Below are 22,127 nucleotides of genomic sequence, written 5' to 3'. Positions count from 1 at the left end.
TATGGCTATACAAACATACCTGTTTGTACAAGTCCCTGGTAAAAATCAATTACGGCCTGATAACTTACCTACATATGGTGTTTATTAAACTCTTCCATCTTGCTGTTTGTCAACATGTCAGACGAATTCGAAAGTGTTGAAAAATCTCTTCAAAAACATCTACCTGAGCATGAATTGGTTGAAGTCAGACGGATTCTATATGGAAAACAGCTAAGGTATTTATGAGAGCGACGTTCACTGATTTACGAGTTGTCTGTTGCAGTAATTATTACGTATTACATTTTCTTGCCAGTCTATTCAGGGACCTATATTTCTATATATACAGTCCTTGGTTAGTATTACAACCTTAACTGTACATATGTATGCTATTTAAGGTCTGATTGGTCATTGGCGGCTCGGGTGCTACTTACATCATCATCATGTACCCCTGGTACTCTTAAGTATACTTACATCAGTACCCCGGGTACGGTAAATATACTTAATCATACCCGGGAAATTTAACGCTAAATCGGTCATTGTCGGCTATTTTTTGGAATTAATTATATTTACATATATATCAATTTTATGTAAAATGACATCTATATTATCGAAACTCATACTCAAAAAGCATGTTGATGCAGATTTTTTAAAAAGAGAAGTTTTATTTAGATAATCGGTAGCGCGTTTTACGACATCCAATTTTGGGCGGAAATACTTGGGTACAGTCTAATATTGACCGGGTATGATTAAGTATATTTTCCGTACCCTGGGTACATGTCAGTATACTTAAGAGTACCCGGGGTACATGTAAGTAGTACCCGAGCCTACAATGACCAATCCAGCCTAATTTAGTTCTAATACTTATATGGGGATAAATTCAACTGGTCATAATTGTCTGCATGACAACGTCGAATAATATAGACTATCAGAGCCTTATAGTAGTACTATTAGTACAGAAAGCTCTACATAGACATAAACATGCATATATTATGGCCCACATAGAAAGTTGATTTTGTTCTGCATTGAATCAAAAGAACTGTGCTTCATGATATCAAAATTTAACTTGTGTAATGATGGCTGTAGTCCATGACATTTGATTTATCAAGAATCTACCTTTGTTACACTTTTTCAATCTTTTCAATGATTATGCCAAAGTCCATGTTACTGTTTTTATTTATATAATATAGTAAGATCAACGGTCACAAAATCCATAGGCACTTAAATTCCCCGTCCACCTAAAATAATTCCATTTTTACTGATATTGCATCAACTACTACGAAGTAAAATTAAGTTTATTTGACAAAACACTGTTCAATATGTAAGATATTCAATTAAAGCGCGTAAACAGTACAATAAAATGTGATCATGTTCGAGAGCTATTGTGCGTAATTAGATCTCTACTTTTCCTTTCAGATGAATCGTAGCGTACATTTTCGATTTAGGTCAAAGGCATCACATAGTATTGCAGTTTTATAAATGATTTTATTAATCATTAAAAAAACACAGATATGAATTTATTCACTTGAGTCCTGCTCTGAGAAAAGGGGTTCAATGCATGTGTGTAAATTGCGGTTCCAAATTAGCCAGTGCAGTCCACACAGGTTTATCAGGGACAACACTTTCCGCCTAAACTTGGATTTTTGCTAAGAAGAGACTTTCTTTAAGCAGATAATAAGATTAATGCAGAAAGTGTCATTCCTGATTAGCCTTATGCAGACTGCACAGGCTGATCTGAGACGACACTTTATGCACATGCATTAAACCCCCTTTTCACAGAGCACGGCCCATTTATTTTTATTTTGGTCTCTATCATGTCCTTAATTTATTATTTCTGCATCTTTTTTAAGTGTTAGTGGGCTGGGACATTTAGTTCTTTGTATTCCTGATATGGATGTTGGGAAAGAAGCAGTTTGTGGGATTTAAAAATAATTAGACACAATGGTCCACATATCTAAGCAAAGCTATTATGTGGGGTGGTATTCAAGACATATGGACACATACCTAGTTCATAGTTGAGCTGTATTTATGTTTAATATTAGTTGTAATAAATTCTCTAAACCTGGTAGTAAAAAGTCTTCATGGACGGATTTTATATTTGTTTAAATGGCTTACAATTTGAATGTATTCAGATAGTATACAAGTCTCTGTTTATACTGGTTCTTTTCCAAATATTCATTGAAACTAGACCTTATTTCTTATCTGAAGATAAACTTTCTTCCAAGGTTAAAATGCCCATAAAAAGAGCTCCAGATATCAAAGCTTGCTGAAGTTGGCTGTTTAAATCTGGGTTAGATATTCATAGACACAATTGGTCTGAGTGGCACATCGATTGGAATGGAAATGTGCTGTCTGATTATGCATCTGGTGATGATGAATAGATCTTTATCATAATGTTCCATTTGCTCATGGATATTGGTTGAAGGTCTAGTTAAGGAATGTCTATGGGGATTTCCACAAACTGCAGTAATCCAGAATATAATCACTTGTGATAAGGGTCCTTTATCTGTGACCAGATTGTTGCTTCTAGACATGGATACATGTATATTGCATACAATAAAATTATGTTTGGGTGTCAAATATAGAACACTAACTTGTCTAGCCACTCCAAAGCCTCATGGTCTTTCACTCAGTGTTTTGGTTCATTATAAAATATCAACTAGAAATGGCGTGGCAGAGGCCGACGCGTATCCCCACGCCGCATGTTTGACCCAGGGGCGCCCCAGGGTTGGTAATGGGGCCATGCATCGTTGAGATTGACCGTATTGTCATAAGAGAAGTTCAGTATCAATTTGAAGTGAATTGGTGTAGAAATTATAGTAAAAGGCAATTTTGGATGGGTGTGATCTATGTGGGCGGGGCGCCCCAGGGTTGGTAATGGGGCCATGCATAGCTGAGATTGACTGTATTGTCATAAGAGAGGTTCAGTATCAATTTGAAGTGAATAGGTGTAGAAATGAAGAAATTATTGTAAAAGGCAATTTTGGGTGGGTGTGGTCTATGTGGGCAGGGCGTCCCAGGGCTGGTTATAGGGCCATGCATAGTTGAGATTGACCGTATTGTCATTAAAGAGGTTCAGTATCAATTTGAAGTGAATCGGTGTAGGAATGAAGAAATTATAGTAAAAGGCAATTTTGGGTGGGTGTGGTCTATGTAGGCGGGGCGCCCCAGGGTTGGTAATAGGCCATGCATATTTGAGATTTACCGTTTTGTCACAAGAGAGGTTCAGTATCAATTTGAAGTGAATCAGTGTATAAATGAAAAAATTATAGTAAAAGGCAATTTTGGGTGGATGTGGTCTATGTGGGCGGGGCGCCCCAGGGTTGGTTATGGAGCCATGCTTAGTTGAGATTGACCTTTTTGTCATTAGAGAGGTTCAGTATCAATTTGAAGTGAATCGGTGTATAAATGAAGAAATTATAGTAAAAGGCAATTTTGGGTGGGTGTGGTCTATGTGGGCCGGGGCGCCCCAGGGTTGGTAATGGGGCCATGCATAGTTGAGATTGACCGGATTGTCATAAGAGAGGTTCACTATCAATTTGAAGTGAATCAGTGTTAAAATGAAGAAGTTAATGTAAAATAACCTAAAAAATGAGTGAAAATCCCTGACCCGGCCCCCCAAACCCCCATAACTTTTGACCCAGGGGTCAGATCAAAATTTCAAATAGTGCAGGGTCGCACATATGCTCATAGCTACCATGTATGTAAGTTTCAAGGTTGTAGTGCTAATAGTGTAGCAGGAGATAGTGGCCAGGACGGACAGACAGACAGAAGGCCGAGATAGCCACAATATCCCCACGCTTTTAAAAAAGCGTGGGGATAACTATCATATTTTAGTTTAGCTTACTTACCAATGGTTTGCTGCACGGTTTCCTTTGCCTTTAGTATTTAAAAATGTGGTTGCCCTGTGACCACACTCCAGGGTGCCAGTACGGTTGTAGGTAATGAGCAAAAATATTTGTTGTATATATAAACACAAATAAAATAATAGGATGAAACTGAAAGCCACTGATTTCTTTTCATTTATGCTCATGTCTGTTTATTCATCAAATGTGCTTACTGTGCTTCATAAAAATTCTTGTAATTTAATGTCATAAATATGATTTCGTATGTTAACACAAATGATGCATTTGTCTGTAGTGAAAAAATAGTGCCAAAACAGTTTCTGTATTGTTATCACCTAAATATATCATTTAATTGAATTTGATTATTTGTTGCCTTTAAATACAAAGATCAAATTGTACACTGACTGTGCGGGTTTTATTAATGCTATTTAAGAGGCCCCAAAATCTTGGCTTGAAGCCAAAGTGAAAATAGCATTTCTTACTTCACTCTTTATAGAGAGAAATGATTAAGTTATCATTCACTTGTATTCATTACCTTTTTGACACATAGCATGAAATAAATTACGATGATGATGATAAACAATACCATTTTACAATTAAGTACAAAGAAATATACCACAACAGGCGATTGTTATTGCAAGGACTCTGGAGTTACCTGAAGATGCTGTTCAGGAGGCTACAAGGAAAGACTTTGAGTTGGCAGGTTATGGGTTTGATGCTGAAAGAGAGGAGGTCCGGTCACCAAGAGTGGTGCGGGTGGGGGCCATACAGAACAAGATCGTCATACCAACAGACGCGCCGGTACTCGAACAGGTCTGCACTCATAGACTTTGCGCTGTGGGCCAGGAATGTTAAGGGAAATGAAGTTACTTTTGGAGTAAAATTCATCTTAATTGTTGGAATATGTAAAAAAAAAATATAAAAAAATATTGATGATAACAACATACTTAGACTTTTCTATGTTTAGCTAGATACACTGTTATCTTGTGATATGTAACAAGTTTTCTTTAAATATCTTTTATGTTAATCCCTAATTAGATTATAATATTTCGGCAAAATCAACTTACTATATTCATGTACTTTGTATCAAATTTTTGTTTGCTTCACATTTTAAGTTGTCCACCTTTTAAAAAAAAAAACTCATATTATTTTGACAGTCCTTATTGTTAAGTCAAGACCATAAAATTTGCCAAATCTTGTGAATGATTGAATCCTCACTGTAGTTTCATTTTAACATTTAAATTAATGGTAAATAGTGAATGCTTAACACTTATAAGCTCGATTGTTTTCGGAGAAAACCCGAGGTATTGTCATAGCCAGCTTGTTGTCCGCCTTGCTAAAACCTTAATATTGGCTCTAAAATCAAAGTGCTTCCACCTACAACATTGAAACTTCATATGTAGCTGCACCTAGATGAGTTCTACACACCACACCCATTTTTGGGTCACTAGGTCAAGGTCACTGTGTCCTCTAATATTTTTCTGACAAGTTTTCATTTATTCAAATCTGCACCTGCAGCTGAGCGTTGGCACCTGCTATGCGGTGCTATGCGGTGCTCTTGTTTTAGCAATATAATGCCTATGTTAATTGATTACCCCAGGTAACATGGGCATATGATGCAGCCTCCTGTTGCCACTTTATGTTAAATAAATCAAACAATTTGTTACCAATCCATGTTATGTTTTGTTATATATTTTAAGATTGAATCTCTTCATAAACGAATCACTGAAATAATTGCTGTGGGAGCCAAGTGTGGAGTGAACATCATTTGTATGCAGGAAGCGTGGAGTGAGTTGTTCTTTTCATTGCCTCAAAAACTGATTTAACCCTTACAGTGCTGGAACCGAATGTTGAAGGCCTTTGCTAACAGTTTGGATCCAGATGAGACGCCACAGAACATGGCGTCTCATCAGGATCCAAACTGTTTGCTATTCTGATAGTATTCTTTAGAAAAAAAATCGAAAAAAAAAGCTAATTTTATCAATTTAGCTGACGACATTTTAGCAGACGACAAATTTCCCAGCATGCAAAGGTTTGACACTTTGATTGAACAGCTTCTATGGTCTGTAGATCTGATGGGCCTGCAGTAGGTTTTCTCAAGTAAATATGCATTTGCAAAAATGTCTCTGTCTCTATAAATGATCATTGATACCCATGTGTTTGTAGATAAATTAATATTGATCAGGCATTTAAAAAAAGAAATGTTGAAAATGCTTAAAACATTTCAAACAACTACAGAACTATTTTTACTTATAATGCTATACTTAGTTCACTATGCATATATTCACTACCAGTACTTGTGCTTTTCTAACAAATGATTCACAGATCTTTTTGTCAGTATGACAAAGTAACAATGTTGATAGAAGTTATAGTTATACTAAGATGTATGATGGTACCATGGTTGCCTTAGTGTAAGGGGATGTTACAGGAGTTTCAAGGTCTGCCATAAAAAAATAGAATTATAAACAAATTAAATCATAAAGTAAAAGAAACAACTAAATTAAATTGAATATTAAACATCCACCAAACAGCTGAAATTTGTTTTTGTAAATAATGTGATACTTTTCAAAATTGTAGGTAAAAAAGAACTCAACACAACAGTTTTATACCATATTTTACACATCTTTCAATTTTTGTGTTTCAGCAATGCCATTTGCCTTTTGCACGAGAGAGAAGCATCCATGGTGTCAGTTTGCAGAGTCTGCTGAAGAGGGGCCCACAACAAAACTCCTACAAGAGGTACTCGTATTTACATGCTGAAGTTTGGATAAGATTTAGACCCTCTATATCTCTGTCACTGCTGCAGTTTTACTGTACTTGACTTACTCTCACATAGAGCATGCAAGTATTTGTTAAAATATTTTTAACAGAGATCTAGAATTTGATGCCCGTTTCTACTTCTGTCATGGGTTCAATAGTTGGACCCTTTCCCAAAGCCAAATAAATAGAGAATACATGGTTAGTGCCAAAATGGAGGAAGTTTATTCGGTGAGGCTTAGAAAAAGAAATTTGGGCGAGCTTTGGTGACCGCTATTTTCTTGTTTGTGTCGAACTGGATCAACTTTCACCATCTCGGCACTAACCATGTATTTGATTTATCCTGCTTAATTTAAATTATGTCATTAACATAGTGTTATTTTGTTCAAGTTTATGAAATTTCATTGAAAAATAAAATCAATTGCAGACGACTGAAAATAAGTGTGTATTAGTGGAGTGTAATTTTTAACCAGGTTTTCCGAAGGAAAAAACTGGTTATTAGATTGGCGAATGCGGGCGGGCTGGCTGGCTGGCTGGCTGGCGGGCTGGCTGGCGGGCTGGCGGAACAAGCTTGTCCGGGCCATAACTATGTCGTTCATTGTCAGATTTTAAAATCATTTGGCACATTTGTTCACCATCATTGGACGGTGTGTCGCGCGAAATAATTATGTCTATATCTCCAAGGTCAAGGTCACACTTTGAGTTCAAAGGTCAAAAATGGCCATAAATGAGCTTGTCCGAGCCATAACTATGTCGTTCATTGTCAGATTTTAAAATCATTTGGCACATTTGTTCACCATCATTGGATGGTGTGTCGCGCGAAATAATTACGTCGATATCTCCAAGGTCAAGGTCACACTTTGAGTTCAAAGGTAAAAAATAGCCATAAATGAGCTTGTCTGGGCTATAACTATGTCATTCATTATGATATTTTAAAATCATTTGGCACATTTGTTCACCATCATGGGACGGTGTGTTGCACAAAAGAATCACGTCAATATCTCCAATGTCAAGGTCGCCACGACTAAAAATAGATTTATTTTAAAACAAACTTACAAAGGGTGTTAATTTTGTTTGTTCATTTAAAAAGTTCAGTTTGAGTTGTCTCCCTTTATCAGATTTTTTTTCACAATGAAAACCTGGTTTTGTGACAATTTTGTCCCTTGTTCTATTTATATTAAGAAATGCTGTATATTAAAGGTTATGAGTAAATAAATTTAAAGGCGAAATTGATTACTTCATTGCCATATGTTTGCTTAAATTTAATGCACATTTATTACTTTTACTTTCATTTGGTTTTGACAAAACATTTCGAAGGAACTTCACATGTACATTTTGTAAAGGTCAAATATTAAAACATGTTAATCGATGCGTAGAAATACGTGCTTAAGGTTAGATCATGGTCATGGGAGGTACTGCCGGAGATCAACTTGTTTATACGACCCTGCTTTATAAGGTCATTGTTGCAATAGAGGCAGGATAAACCTGTATGCCTCTTCAACACTATGCGTATTCTCAGTAATAACTAGGATACCTACTCAATTCTCAGCAACAATATAGGGTTGATTATGAGTAAAAAGATATTAACAAACCAAATTTAGTTCAACTGCAGTTATTTAAATTTTTAATTTGTAGCTGGCCAAGAAGTACAACATGGTGATAATATCTCCAATCTTGGAGCGCGATGATAACCATGGTGAAATCCTTGCCAACACAGCAGGTAAGGGAAGTCAACAGTAAATACTTTTCCAATTAAAGATGGACATATAGAAAATTTTGTCTCCAGTATGTAAAAAATAGGTATCAATTTAAGGTTTAAAGTAAATTGAATTTTTTTCATTTGAATAAAAATAACAAAATGTTAAAAATCCAAAACATTATTTGTTTCTTTTTAGAGATAGGTCTTCAAATGAGAGTATTTAGTTGTATATTTTCCTCCCTTACAGTTGTCATATCAAATACCGGTGCATATCTTGGAAAATCCAGAAAAAATCACATCCCACGAGTGGGAGACTTCAATGAGGTAGTGGATTAATTGTATTGGATGAAATGATGGTTGATCAATATCAACAACTTAGAACTTAATCATTAAGATTGCACTTTATCTGTGTTGAAAAGATCTGTAAAAAATACATTTGTATTATTTATTGTACATTGAAAACAAACTAGTTTGCTACTTAATCCCTGAAATAGTACAAAATTAGATATTAAACAGTAGTTAAAAAAGGATCTGAAAAGGTGAGATGCATGCCAATAGAAAATGGCAAAAATGAAAGTGCAAAAACATTAGATTTTGATTAGTGTCAAGCTCTTGCTTAAAACGCTTCAGATTAGAATACCATGTACAAACAAGTATGGTTATGTGGGTCTTATTGCATTTATTTTTACTTAAAGTTGTCCCTTTTACATTGAATTATATAAGGAAAACATTTAGTATATTGTTACCTTAAAAGTGACTTTCCCGAAGTTCTGCCATGAATGTAATAATTTCTGGTATCATAAAATAAAATAATAATCTACCAGCAGATAGAAAGATAATGTGCCATCATGTTCTTCATACATTTTAGCTATTCAAATGGTTTGAGCTTTTGATTCTCAATAAATACAATTTGACCCTGGTCTTGCAAAAATGGGTCTTATGTCATTTGTGGCCAGCGCAGCTACAGAACACTCCAGACTCGCCTGTCAGGAGCTCCCCTGTCCATTTTCATGACACGCAAGGTTTTGTGGTCTTCTCAATGGACAGGGTAGCTTCTGACAAAACTACGCTCAGGAATAGGCTGGTCTGAAGCTGCGCTATATGCATATGGCATAGGACCCATTTTCACATAATGTTGGTTATTGCATGTTTCAGTCCACATACTACATGGAAGGAAACACAGGGCACAGAGTCTTTCAAACACAATTTGGTAGGTTGTCATACTTGTCAGATTATTTGTACTACCACCACCAACAATGTAGAGCAAGGAATAGACTATAGGTGAATCACCATAGACACGTCTGTCTTTTTGTCCGCCTACATAAACTTGTTTGCTTACACATTCCAACATTCAAACCTGCATTCTTTATTCCTTATAATATGAAGATGAACGTGTCTGCCCTGTTCATATATTTGATTGACCCTGTTTACCTAATATAAGGAGGGTTGAGTGTTTACCTAGGTTATCTGATAAATAAATGTAAAGCAGGTACACAAATCACAGTTTCTTGATCAACTCTCTGTATTTTTCTAACAAGTCTGTCAACACAAGACATCTTAAAATTACCTTGTCTAGTGATCTGACCCCATAGCTATTTGGTCTTATTTATTCTCTAGTGCTAAACCAGACATCTCAAAACTAATTAGGCATATCTCAAGTATTAAAGATTCTTTAATTGGTATATTATTACTTATGTACATTACATTGAGTTTCATAAGTTAGAGATATACTCTCTTCCCAGCTTGTTTCTTAATAGTTTTGATCTTGGAATGTTATTACTTTTGGACGTTTAACTCATAATTTTAGCTAATGAAAATAAGACGTATGTTTATCTAAACCACTTTACAAGACATTGAGAATGAAGGTGTGCAACACAATTAGATATCTTTTTCTATCATCATATACCGTTATGACAGGCAAGATAGCTATTAACATCTGCTATGGTCGACACCATCCCCCCAACTGGATGATGTATGGGGTGAACGGGGCTGAGATAGTCTTCAATCCTTCCGCCACAGTAGGGGGTCTCAGGTACAGCCGTGTTGTATCTCCCAGCTATTGTATATATGAGCCGTGCTCTGTGAAAAGAGGGTTTAATGCATGTGTGTAAAGTGTTGTCCTAGGTGCAGTCCACACAGGCTAGTAAAGTGTTGTCCCAGGTGCAGTCCACACAGGCTAATCAGTGTTGTCCCAGGTGCAGTCCACAAAGGCTAATCAGGGACGACACTTTCAGCTTCAACTTGATTTTTGCAAAGAAGACACTTTCTTTAAACAAAAAATGCCATAAAAGCGGAAAGTGTCGTCCCTGATTAGCCTGTGCTTGCTGCACTGGCTAATCTGGAAAGACTCTTTACGGACATGCATTTAGCCCCCATATATATCTTTGTATGTTTACTGACCCTCTGACAATCTTTACATTTATGTACAAACATGTTCAAAGTATACAGGAAGAACGAAATTACAGGGCATTGATTATGTTGGCTATTAAAGGGTTATGTTCTTTTAGGAAACATGAAATGAAGCTTTCTGGATCATGGTTGTCAATTAATCACCCAATGCGTTGGCTGAATGGTACTTGAAGCTCTTTTCATAGGATAAGTCAGAGATGTCGTCTTTTAAGGAGTAATCAAGAATATATGCGGAATAAATGTCTAAAGCTTAACATCATATTTCCATTAAGAATATGAAATAAAGATTAATGATTTGGTAAGATTTTTTCTTTCAGTGAGCCAATGTGGCCAATAGAAGCCCGAAATGCAGCTATTGCCAATAGTTACTTTACTTGCGCAATCAACCGTGTTGGAACCGTAAGTTATTCGTTTGGCAATCCCCCTTTCAGTAACTTCACATTTATAACGTTTAGAACATCAGAATATGACAATTGAATTGTATGCCATCTATTTTGTATACTATCTTTTTTTCAGGAAGTATTTCCAAACGAATTTTCCTCAGCTGATGGCAAGCCAGGTAAGAGAGGTTACTCTTACAATGTTATTTAATATCAAACCAAGAGTTACATCCCTTCTGTATCAGAAATTTATTCTGTATATAAAAAATATGCATACGCAAATGTTTCTGGGGCAAATTAAATTAATTGTTTCTTATACAGGTCTAGAATGGCGATTTTTTACCTGCTCAAAATTTGATTTAATGTAAAAAATGGATTTTAAAAATGTGCTTTTTAAGATAGCTACAGAGTGAGTGATGAAGTTGGTCTGTAAATGGTTTCTCTCTTAAATGTTGAGGAAACTTAAAACGTAGATAATTTCGAACATGATATACCAACATTATTTTTAATAGAAATACTTTTTTAAGTAATGCTTATTACAGCTCATAATTCATGTATTTATAAAATAACAGTATGTATGTTTATTAAATCAGTCAGTCAAAATAAATACAATTCCAATACTTTCCAATACCAGGATCCATGGGGATTCAAACTCACATCTGTAAAAATCATGCTCTTAAAGAAAAGAGCCATTTAGCAATATTATTTATCTTAGTATGTATTTTTCAGCTCATAAGGACTTTGGACATTTCTACGGTAGGTGTCTCTACTAAAAATCTTTTAAAATATTCTCAAAAGTTGTATTACTTGACATGGTGTTTCAATTTAAGTTATCAGATTACTATGACTTTGAATTTTAATTAAATTTTGCAATAAAGTGCAGTTTGAAGGTGGTACACACAAGTATTTTTACTTAAGGCCAAGCATATGATAAAGAAAATTGTATTGAACTTAGAAATGCACTAGGGATTTGTCTTCACCAATAGATGAATTCTGTATGGCTTGCTATAAATCCCTTTGTGTCTACATTGTAGAACCAGGACTACATAGAAATGAAGCTTTTATGATTCCTTGTTATTTTCTCTCTGACGAAATGTATAACATATTTTGCAAATGACAATAGCATTTTATTGTTCTTTTGAAATCTGCTGCAGGGTCCAGCTATGTGGCAGGCCCAGATGGTAGTAGAACACCGGTGAGTTGCATCCCTAACTTAAGAAACCTAAGGTTATATCTTAGGATTTATAGAACTTAGCCCCTCTTCAAAATAAATGTCAGAATAAGCCCATTCAAAGTAGGATATGAGGTTTTTTTTTACTTGTTCAGACTTAAACCATTGAACATAAATTGGGTCACATTCTGTTACTTTTAAGTTCTGAATGGGTGCAAAGGAGACAACACATATTGTTCATATTTATAGGTATACAAGAATTAGATATATCAGCAGCAGATTTGTTTTCAATCATAAGGCATCTACTGGTCAATGACCAATAGCTGAAGAGGATCACTTGTATAATTGAATAAGTTTGGTTTGATTATTTCAAAATACCTTTATTGGTTCAATCTTTTCAAAATATATTGCACTTTTTGCAGAAAACCATTTCTGGGAATGCAGTACATTTTTATTTGATTTTAACTTGTATTTATGAAACTACAATGGTTATTAACTTAAGTTTACATTTGTTATGTTCGATTTTGCTAGGTATTTGTGTTTACCAGTGCGTGTGCGCACAAAGTCCACATGTGCTGGACCTGTTGTGGGTTAAGCATTTTTTGTAAATAATAAAACCTGCAGCACATAATGACTCTGCACAATTCTTTCTTATTTAAATATTGTTTTCAAATCCTCAATTGTTAATGGATAACAAACATTTGTTGAAATAATATGCAAAATTGTTGATCCTCTTAAAACATTATTTGCTTATTTAAATGCAGTTTTCTTATGAAATTGCTCCTATTGTGTAGTTTAATGCTGACTTGGTGCGATGTTTTACATGCATGCATTTAAAGCAGTATTCTTGCCACATTGCTCATATTTTGTTGTTGTATGTTTTCGACTTTTAGGGCCTCTCAAGAACGCGAGATGGTCTGCTTGTGGCAGAAATGGATTTGAATTTGTGTCGACAAGTTAAAGATAGGTGGGGCTTTCGGGTGAGTTGAATAGTTTGAGTCTAATGGATTCATTGGCTTCAAACAAGATTTAGTTTTTGTTGCTAATGGTTGTTTAGAATCTGGTATTAATTAAGGAAGTATATTCCTTTCTTAATAACTATTTTCATTTCTTAAAAACAAAAGGAGTATTCATAAGACGTTCATTTTCATGCCCTTTTAAAGTGCATTCCACCACCATGATTACAATGGAAGTGCCTATAGTTTAACCAATGTCTGTGTTTGTTTGTACAGGTGCCTATAGTTTAACCAATGTCTGTGTTTGTTTGTACAGTATGTTAAATCATCAAACTTTCATGATCATCTCATAATGATGTTTTCTGTGGATGATGTCTTAGTTGATACATGATGTGTCATTGACATTTATTGGATTCTCTCTTTTTCATCTAGAAATAATTCATAACGGATATATTGAACCTGACTTAGGCAGCCTATTTTGCAGGAGATACAGTCAGCTTAGTTATTCGCAATAAATTAAGCTTTAAAAATGTTCATAAATATTCTATGGTGGGAATATGTTATAATAATGTGCCTAGAAATTAAACATATATGTTTCATATGCTACATTTATTCCACCTTAACACAATAGTTTAGTATCTTAGGGCTCATTTTGTTGCCAAACTATATTGCCTTCTCTTTGAATACTTGTTCATGATACCCAATGAACATAACTAAACCTCTTGTTGTACGTTGCAGCGTATGAGACACTATACATGACCTCTGAACTCTTGTGTGCTTCAGATGACTCAGAGACTGGACATGTATGCCAGGGAGCTTAGTGAGGCAATCAAGCCAGACTACGTTCCAGATGTTGTGAAAGAAAAATAAACGCCTCAACAAACTGCTCAATATTCTTTTTAAGGTACAATAGCAATGGAATAACTAGTCCAACGGTTATTGTAAATCTATTTTAAAAGTGTTTTTTTTCACTAAATTTTTAAAATCTGTTGTTTTGGTTACCATATGGAACAATTTCCTAAGAAGTACTGATCAATGTAAGTATTTGTTCTTGTTGTGGAAGGTTTTTGTTACCAGTCTTGGAATTAAAGAAGTTGTACTGTAGTATGAGTACATTCTAAATCATGCAATTTGGTTTATCAACTAAAGAGGGTAAAACAGCAAGTATCTATAGAATGTCCTAAAAGTTAGCTCAAGCTTGCCAATTTTAAGCATTCACTTACATTAATTCATAAATATATTTACCATTAATATACATGTGTAATAGTTGCCGTAATTGAAGAGTTGAATAAATTTGATCATAATAGGCTAACAAAGCTGGTATAACCTTATTAAATATTTGTTAGGGAAAAAATGGAATACAAATATAAAATTTATTTAACAACATAATTAATGCTGCTAGAGTTCACAAGTGTATTTAATTAAAGCTGACATTAGCCACGTATTTATACAATTGGCTAAGGCTCTAACCAGCATTTGTTTAGGTTAGATTGTTTGGTTAGTTGGGTTTTCACCTTTGTCAAGAATATTTCAGTCATATTAAAGTGATCTGTTAACCAACTCAAACTTCTGGGTTAGCTTGTTTACCATTGCAAAAACTGATGCCGGTAAATGACAACTGTCCTACTTCAATCAGGTAGGGTAAGATTGGCCATAGAAAGGATTTGATGACAAATTTCCACACAATCTACTAGTATTTGGCAGGGACCTGGCTCAAACTGGTGATCCTCCCATTTGTGGTCCAGCCGTCTTCCAACTGAGCTAGCTCGGTTCAAAGACAAATGCTTGTGTACTTATATTGTTAATATTTTAATTCATTCACATTTATGCCATGTACATGTAGTAATAAATAAAGCCCTACTGTAACTGCAGTTATAACTTAAATGCATCAAATTGTATTATTTCAGTTAAAGGTAAACTAATTCTTAGTCGATGTTTCTGTTTCAGAACTTGTTCCCAGGCACCCGACAGTTTCCATGTTAAAAGTTGTATGCTCTCAACAGACAAAAAATGAGTCAGTCAGTGTGTATTATCTAGTCACACAATTTGTAAAATTAAATCTTGTAAGATGCAATAAACACACGTTTAAAAGAGTCTCAGTTCAGTAAATTGATCTAAAAAGATATGCAGAACAGTTTGATTTGTTTTGCTTTGGCGAGGAGTGTAGCATCACACTGAAATTATAATCAGATGTTTCTCATGTGTATGCATATATATACATATATATGTTTATTATATAGTTATAATCATGCTTGTATTTAGATGCTATTACCTCATGTAATGTTTGATTTGTTAGACTGTTGAATAAAACTGTAGAATTTCCATGTTTTGTTTTATAAGTGCTTTATATGAAGTAAACAGTTGCAAACTATTTGAGCGATGTCATGCGAAAATGGGTCTTTTGCGATATGCGACCAGTGTAGCTCCAGACTGCTAATTTGATAAACCTTAAAAGACTTTATAGCGTACACAGTAGCTCCTGAACAGACTGCATGATAAGCAACAATAGCTGAATATGGCTTTAGACCCATTTTAGCATGACAAAGGTCCTTTGATTACATGTTTAATAGAAGCTATGTTAAAGCAAGTTCTTAAACCAGCCATCTCGTGTTTCTTGAAAAATATTCTATATATGATGTTGACCACATTTATTGTAATACAATTATTTATCAGATAGTTTTTTCTGATTCCACAGGAGGACCATATTAACAATTTAAACATATTGATCGCTCATGTTTTAAAGAAGTGTTCAGGTCTATTTTTAATAATCTATTGAACATTTGTAAAGACATAAATAAACTAATAAGATTATATTTCAAGTTTGATAGCAATAGCTTGGGTGGGATGGTTTGACGGTCTTTCAAAAATAAAATAATAACAAGAGGGCCAAGATGGTCCTAGTTTGCTCACCTGAGAGGAGTCGGTTCATTCAATCTTTACCATATGTCAAACTTGACCTAGATATTGTCCAGACAAGCATCCAGGTCAAGTTTCATCATTATTTCATCTGCGAGTCATGATCAATGTACCTTGTCCAGACAAACATCCTGGTCAAGTTTCATCATTATTTCATCTGCGAGTTATGATCAATGTACCTATGAAGTTTCATGATCCTAGGCGTGAGCATCTTGAGTTATCATCCGGAAACCATTTTCTAAGTTGAGTCACTAAGACCTTGACAGCCATTGTGTGAATACGTTTTTTTGGCACTGACCTTTGACCTAGTGACCTGATAATCAATAGGGGTCATCTGTGAGTCATGATCAATATACCTATGAAGTTTCATGAACCTAGGCATAAGCGTTCTTGAGTTATCATCCAGAAACCATTTTACTATTTCAGGTTACAGTGACCTTTGACCTTGTGACCTGAAAATCAATAGGGGTCATCTGCAAGACATGATCATTGTACCTATGAAGATTCATGATCCTAGGCATAAGCGTTCTTGAGTAATCATCCAGAAACCATTTTACTATTTCAGGTCACCTTGACCTTTGACCTAGTGACCTGAAAATCAATAGGGGTCATCTTTGAGCCATGATCAATGTACCTATTAAGTTTCATGATCCTAGGCATAAGCGTTCTCGAGTTATCATCTGGAAACCATTTTACTATTTTGGGTCACCATGACCTTGACCTTTGACCTGAAATCAATAGGGGTCATCTTCGAGTTATGATCAATGTACCTCTGAAGTTTCATGATCCTAGGCCTAAGCATTCTTGAGTTATAATCCAGAAACCATTTTACTATTTCAGGTCATTGTGACCTTGACCTTTGACCGAAAGACCTGAAAATCAATAGGGGTTATCTGCTAGTCATGATCAATGTATCTATGAAGTTTCATGATCCTAGGCATAAGTGTTCTTCAGTTATCATCAGGAAACCATTTTACTATTTCGGGTCGTGACCTTTGACCTAGTGACCTGAAAATCAATAGGGGTCATCTGCGAGTAATGATCAATGTACCTTTGAAGTTTCATGATCCTTGACATTAGCTCTCTTGAGTTATCCGGAAACCATCTGGTGGATGGACTGGAGCGACATGAGCAAAACAATATACCCCCTCTTCTTCGAAAGGGGGGGGGGGGGGGCATAATGAGAAAACTGCCCCCCGCCCAGCAGCCATGTTATTCAACTGACCAGAACCATTTTTGAACTCAAATCTCGTTTCAAGGAAACAAATGTTCTGAGCAAATTTCATGAAAATTGGGCCAAAAATGTGACTTCTGTGTTTACATGTTTTCACTATATACATATAGAGAAAAATGCCCCGCCCAATGGCGGCCATGTTTTTTCACTGATCCCGACCATTTTCAAACTCGTCCGAGCTATCAATAAAACCAATGTTTTGACCAACTTTCATGATGATTGGGCAAAAATTGTGACTTTTAGAGTGTTTACAAGGTTTCTCTGTAGCCAAATAGGGAAAACTGCCACTATATACATATAGAGAAAAATGCCCCGCCCACTGGCGGCCATGTTTTTTCACTGATCTCGACCATTTTGGAACTCGTCCGAGACATCAATTGAACCAATGCATTGACCAACTTTCATTATGATTGGGCAAAAATTGTGACTTCTAAGAGTGTTTACAAGATTTCTCTATAGCCAAATAAGGAAAACTGCCCCGCCCACTGGTGGCCATGTTTTTCAACGGTTCGGAACCACTATTGAACTCAACCAAGATATTAAGACAAACATTTTGACAAAGTTCAATGAAGATTGGGCATGAAATGTGACTTCTACAGTGTTTACAAGGTTTTTCTTTTTCTTGACCTAGTTTTTGACCCGGCACAATCCAGTTTCAAACTCGGCCGATATTACATTGAGAAAAAGCTTCTGACCAAGTTTCATGAAGATTGGAAAAGAAATGTTGCCTCTAGAGTGTTTACGAGCAAATGTTAAAAGACTGACTGGCGAACATACGACGGACAAAGACCGGTCACAAAAGCTCACCTGAGCAATCAGGTGAGCTAAAAACAAGCAAATTCGTTGAATTGACATCCCCCGCCAATATGCTTCTTGACACAAGTGTTATATTCGACACTAAAAAAAGCATTGTTTCAAGATACAAAGGGCCATAATTCTGTTATAAACAGATGGTGTACATTGACATTTGGCGTGCATCATCCTCTTATCCAATATATACTCATACCAAGTTTCAATGAAATCCACCAAAGCACTTCCAAGATATGGCTCCGGACGGACAACGCCAAAACAATATCCCTCCGCCTGTGGCGGGGATAATAGGTGGGGGGATTGGGGGATGGTAGGGGACATATTGTTTTTGCTCTGTCATTTGGTTTGTTGCTTTGTTTGTTAGTTAGTTTGCTCCAACTTAACATATTTGCTGTAACTTTTGCAATATTGAAGATAGCAACTTCAGATTTGGCATGCATGTATATCTCATGGAGCTGCACATTTTGAGTGGTGAAAGGTCAAGGTCCAATATATGGGTCAAAATCGCTCATTTAATGTACACGTTTGCAATATTGAAAATAGCAACTTGATATTTGGCATGCATGTGTAACCCGTGGAGCTGCACATTTTGAGTGGTGAAAGGTCAAGGTCATCCTTCAAGGTCAAATATATGGGGACAGTGTTTCACAACAAATCTTGTTTTGTGTATATTGATATTGGTTAACACATCTTGTTTTGTGTATAGATGTAATGATATTGGTCAAAAGGAAATGCGTCAACCAATATGCTGATTATGCTGCATCAGTTTATTTTGTGCTAATTCTTATAAACTCGGCAATCTCCACAAGGAGATCTAACATTCAACATTTGTAAATACCAATTGAATGAAGGCAAATGCAGTTTGACGTGTAATTTCAGAAAAACAACTATTCCCATAAGTTACACGCTTTATTTTGACAAAGACGACAATAATAACATTTTGAGATGATATAGTTTTTGTTGCACTAATCAATCAAATGATAAAACTGATGACATGATAATGGACCAAATGAGATATTGTATGAGATAAAATAATGTTAAAAACTGACATATGCTACACAGTATCATAACTCAAGAGCTCCCGGGACATGCCAAACAATTGCAAGTCTCAAAGTGGGAAAGTCCAGTTTTAAACAAAAACATACATAAATGTTTATAGGCATTTGGAATGCTACCTCATACAATAAGCTCAAAAACAGCAACTTTAATGAGTTCAAGGAATTGTAACATGGAAATTAAAATGTTCATAATATTAACTTAAACATTATTGCATCAGGTCTATCCGTTTCTTTTGATTTCAAAATCCATTTGCTGTTGCACTTAATACAATAAATCAAAACATGGAACTAGTATAAGAACAAAAGGCTCAAGAGGACAACTGCAGACTGCAACACCGTATGGCTGTGCAGACTGGCCGAACATCTAGTATGGTCTTGATCTTCTATCATCACGGCCACTGAAATAACAGTCAAGTGAATTAAGTATTAAAAAGAACAGCTCTCCATTAATGTTGGGATTAAAACAAGAGGGCCAGAGGCCCAGTCACTCAACTGAGACTTAAGGGAAATAAACTGATCTCAGCAACTCTTAAACTGTTTTTGAAACCAATTTCAAACCTGGCCAAAATATCAGTGTTCTTCCTCTTTATAAAATTGGTACCAGAAAATGTCACTATTCCCAAGGAGATCATTTTTCCCAATATCAAAATAACAATTTCCCAATTAACAAAAATATATAATTCACAAAAAAATGTCGAAGAGTTGAATACGCACATGTTTATCCCTTTTGTCAAAAAATTGCTGGTTATACAATAGGTCATTAAACCTGGTAAGCATGTTTTTACAACACCCAACACTTAATACGGTTTTGTCAGGATTTTGTGTTTACTCATCACTGTATACAGTGCAATAACTGCTTAAAAAATATATCATCTAAAACACCAAAACAATATAGATACAGCATGTTTGATATGAAATAAATTTTTAGTTAATGTCTATTCAAATAATTCGCGTTATAATATAGTAACAATGAACAAGGGCTGTTTGTAAAACATGCATGCCCCCCATATGGGCTCTCCGTTGTAGTGACAGACATTGTGTGAATATGTTTTTTGTCACTGTGACCTTGACCTTTGACCTAGTGACCTGATAATCAATAGGGGTCATCTGTGAGTCATGATCAATGTACCTATGAAGTTTCATGATCCTAGCCATAAGTGTTCTTGAGTTATCATATGAAAACCATTTTACTATTTCGGGTCACCGTGACCTAGACCTTTGACCTAGTAACCTGAAAATCAATAGGGGTCATCTGCGAGTCATGATCAATCTACCTATGAAGTTTCATGATCGTAGCCATAAGCGTTCTTGAGTTATCATCCGGAAACCATTTTACTATTTCGGGTCACCGTGACCTTGGACCAAGTGACCTGAAAATCAATAGGGGTCATCTGCGAGTCATGATCAATGTACCTATGAAGTTTCATGATCCTAGGCATAAGCATTCTTGAGTTATCATCAGAAACCATTTTACTATTTCAGGTCACCATGACCTTGACCTTTGACCTATAAACCTGAAAATCAATAGGGGTCATCTGCCAGTCATTAACAATCTACGTATGAAGTTTCATGATCCTAGGCCTAAGCGTTCTTGAGTTCTCATCCGGAAACTATTTTACTATTTCGGGTCGCCATGACCTTGACCTTTGACCTAGTGACTTGAAAATCAATAGGGGTCATCTGCCAGTCATTATCAATCTACGTATGAAGTTCCATGATCCTAGGCCTTAGCGTTCTTGAGTTATCATCCGGAAACTATTTTACTATTTCGGGTCACCGTGACCTTGACCTTTGACCTAGTGACCTGAAAATCAATAGGGGTCATCTGCGAGTCATGATCAATGTACCTATGAAGTTTCATGATCCTAGGCCCAAGCGTTCTTGAGTTATCATCTGACAACCACCTGGTGGACGGACCGACATGAGCAAAGCAATATACCCCCACTTCTTCGAAGGGGGCATAAAAATAAAATATTAAAATGATTTTTTTTAATTCTACGAAACAGTTTTTATACAAAAATCAATACACCCATGCTTTCCATGCGGTAACATGTCCTTAAACATAAACAGCATAATTAATGCGCTTTTTATCGGAACAAAGGATAATTACTAAATACATAAGCAGTGTTTAGTTGAAACTATAATTTGATAACTTCGCATTAACATTAAAATTCCAATGTGCGGTTCAGATTTCAAATTTTATTATTATAATTTGAGAATGCAACAAAACATTTACAGTTTTAATTAATACATTAAATAATTATCTGCTAAACAATGTGTCAAAAATGTTTTAAATGCACAATTTTCATGAGAATCACACCAGGTTGCCATCATCAGTCTCCTAAGTAACCTGACAAGTTTTAATCGTGACGGAGGGCACCACCCTCAGGACTGATAAGTGTGGTATAGAAACATAAGACAAACTGCAACAAAACCATTGAAATTATCCATTGATTATGACACTGGGTTATTCATGCATAACTGATTCACAATCGTTGACATCTTCAGTGCCTTGAAATTTGGCCAAACAAAAGGGACTTCTAAATTGTTAACAAGGTTTAATTATAGTAGCCATATAACTCAAAATGCCACTCCCATGTTTGCTTTCTGTTTTTGACAAACCATAACCATGAAAAAACTCAGCCAAGTTTGTTTTGACAAAATTTCATAAAGATTGGATCATAAATGTGACTTAGTTTGAATATAGCCATATAAGGAAAAATGCCTTGCCCCTTGGGTGCCATGTTTTTCAATGGGCAGGAATCAATTTTGAACTCCACACAGACATCATAAGAACAAATGTTCTGACCAAGTTTCATGAAGATTGAACCATTAATGTGACTTCATGAGTGCTAACAATGCCCAGCCCCCAGCCATAACACTATTTTTTCGACAAACAATAATCAGATTGGACCA

At 35.6% G+C, this 22,127-nt stretch overlaps 2 protein-coding genes and 1 long non-coding RNA gene across 11 annotated transcripts in view; 1 reads left to right on the top strand and 2 right to left on the bottom strand.

Moving 5' to 3' along the window:
- LOC127872723 (uncharacterized) overlaps positions 1-22,127 on the bottom strand; it is a 228,067-nt gene that overhangs the window by 14,440 nt on the left and 191,500 nt on the right. The gene's annotated exons all lie outside the window — the stretch shown is intronic.
- On the top strand, positions 32-15,515 carry LOC127872632 (beta-ureidopropionase-like). The gene is made up of 15 exons (XM_052415965.1): positions 32-215; positions 4,463-4,634; positions 5,522-5,609; positions 6,466-6,560; positions 8,214-8,298; positions 8,525-8,601; positions 9,433-9,487; positions 10,195-10,309; positions 11,004-11,085; positions 11,203-11,245; positions 11,796-11,822; positions 12,221-12,261; positions 13,131-13,217; positions 13,977-14,097; positions 15,141-15,515. Exons 1-14 carry the CDS (start codon positions 115-117, stop codon positions 14,061-14,063), a joined length of 1,155 nt encoding a protein of 384 aa, XP_052271925.1. The 5' UTR covers positions 32-114; the 3' UTR covers positions 14,064-14,097; positions 15,141-15,515.
- The window catches only part of LOC127872565 (RNA-binding protein cabeza-like), a 39,999-nt gene continuing 36,921 nt past the window's right edge, over positions 19,050-22,127 (bottom strand). For all 5 annotated transcript variants that reach the window (XM_052415894.1, XM_052415902.1, XM_052415908.1 and 2 more), the window contains one exon: positions 19,050-19,609. In XM_052415894.1, coding sequence (XP_052271854.1) covers positions 19,576-19,609 — 34 coding nt within the window. In that variant the 3' untranslated portion in view covers positions 19,050-19,575. The remainder of the gene's footprint in view (positions 19,610-22,127) is intronic.

Source organism: Dreissena polymorpha, chromosome 1 (assembly GCF_020536995.1).
Source record: "Dreissena polymorpha isolate Duluth1 chromosome 1, UMN_Dpol_1.0, whole genome shotgun sequence".
Taxonomy (NCBI): domain Eukaryota; kingdom Metazoa; phylum Mollusca; class Bivalvia; order Myida; family Dreissenidae; genus Dreissena; species Dreissena polymorpha.
The sequence above is the reverse complement of the archived record's forward strand: the minus strand, read 5'-3'. Positions and strand labels throughout refer to the sequence as shown.

Coding starts and splice junctions, on each gene's coding strand:
- LOC127872632 (XM_052415965.1), top strand. CDS start 115: ATGTCAGACGAATTCGAAAGTGTTGAAAAATCTCTTCAAAAACATCTA. Junction 11,823..12,220: donor GGACTTTGGACATTTCTACG/GTAGGTGTCTCT, acceptor AATCTGCTGCAG/GGTCCAGCTATGTGGCAGGC. Junction 13,218..13,976: donor AAGATAGGTGGGGCTTTCGG/GTGAGTTGAATA, acceptor TGTGTGCTTCAG/ATGACTCAGAGACTGGACAT.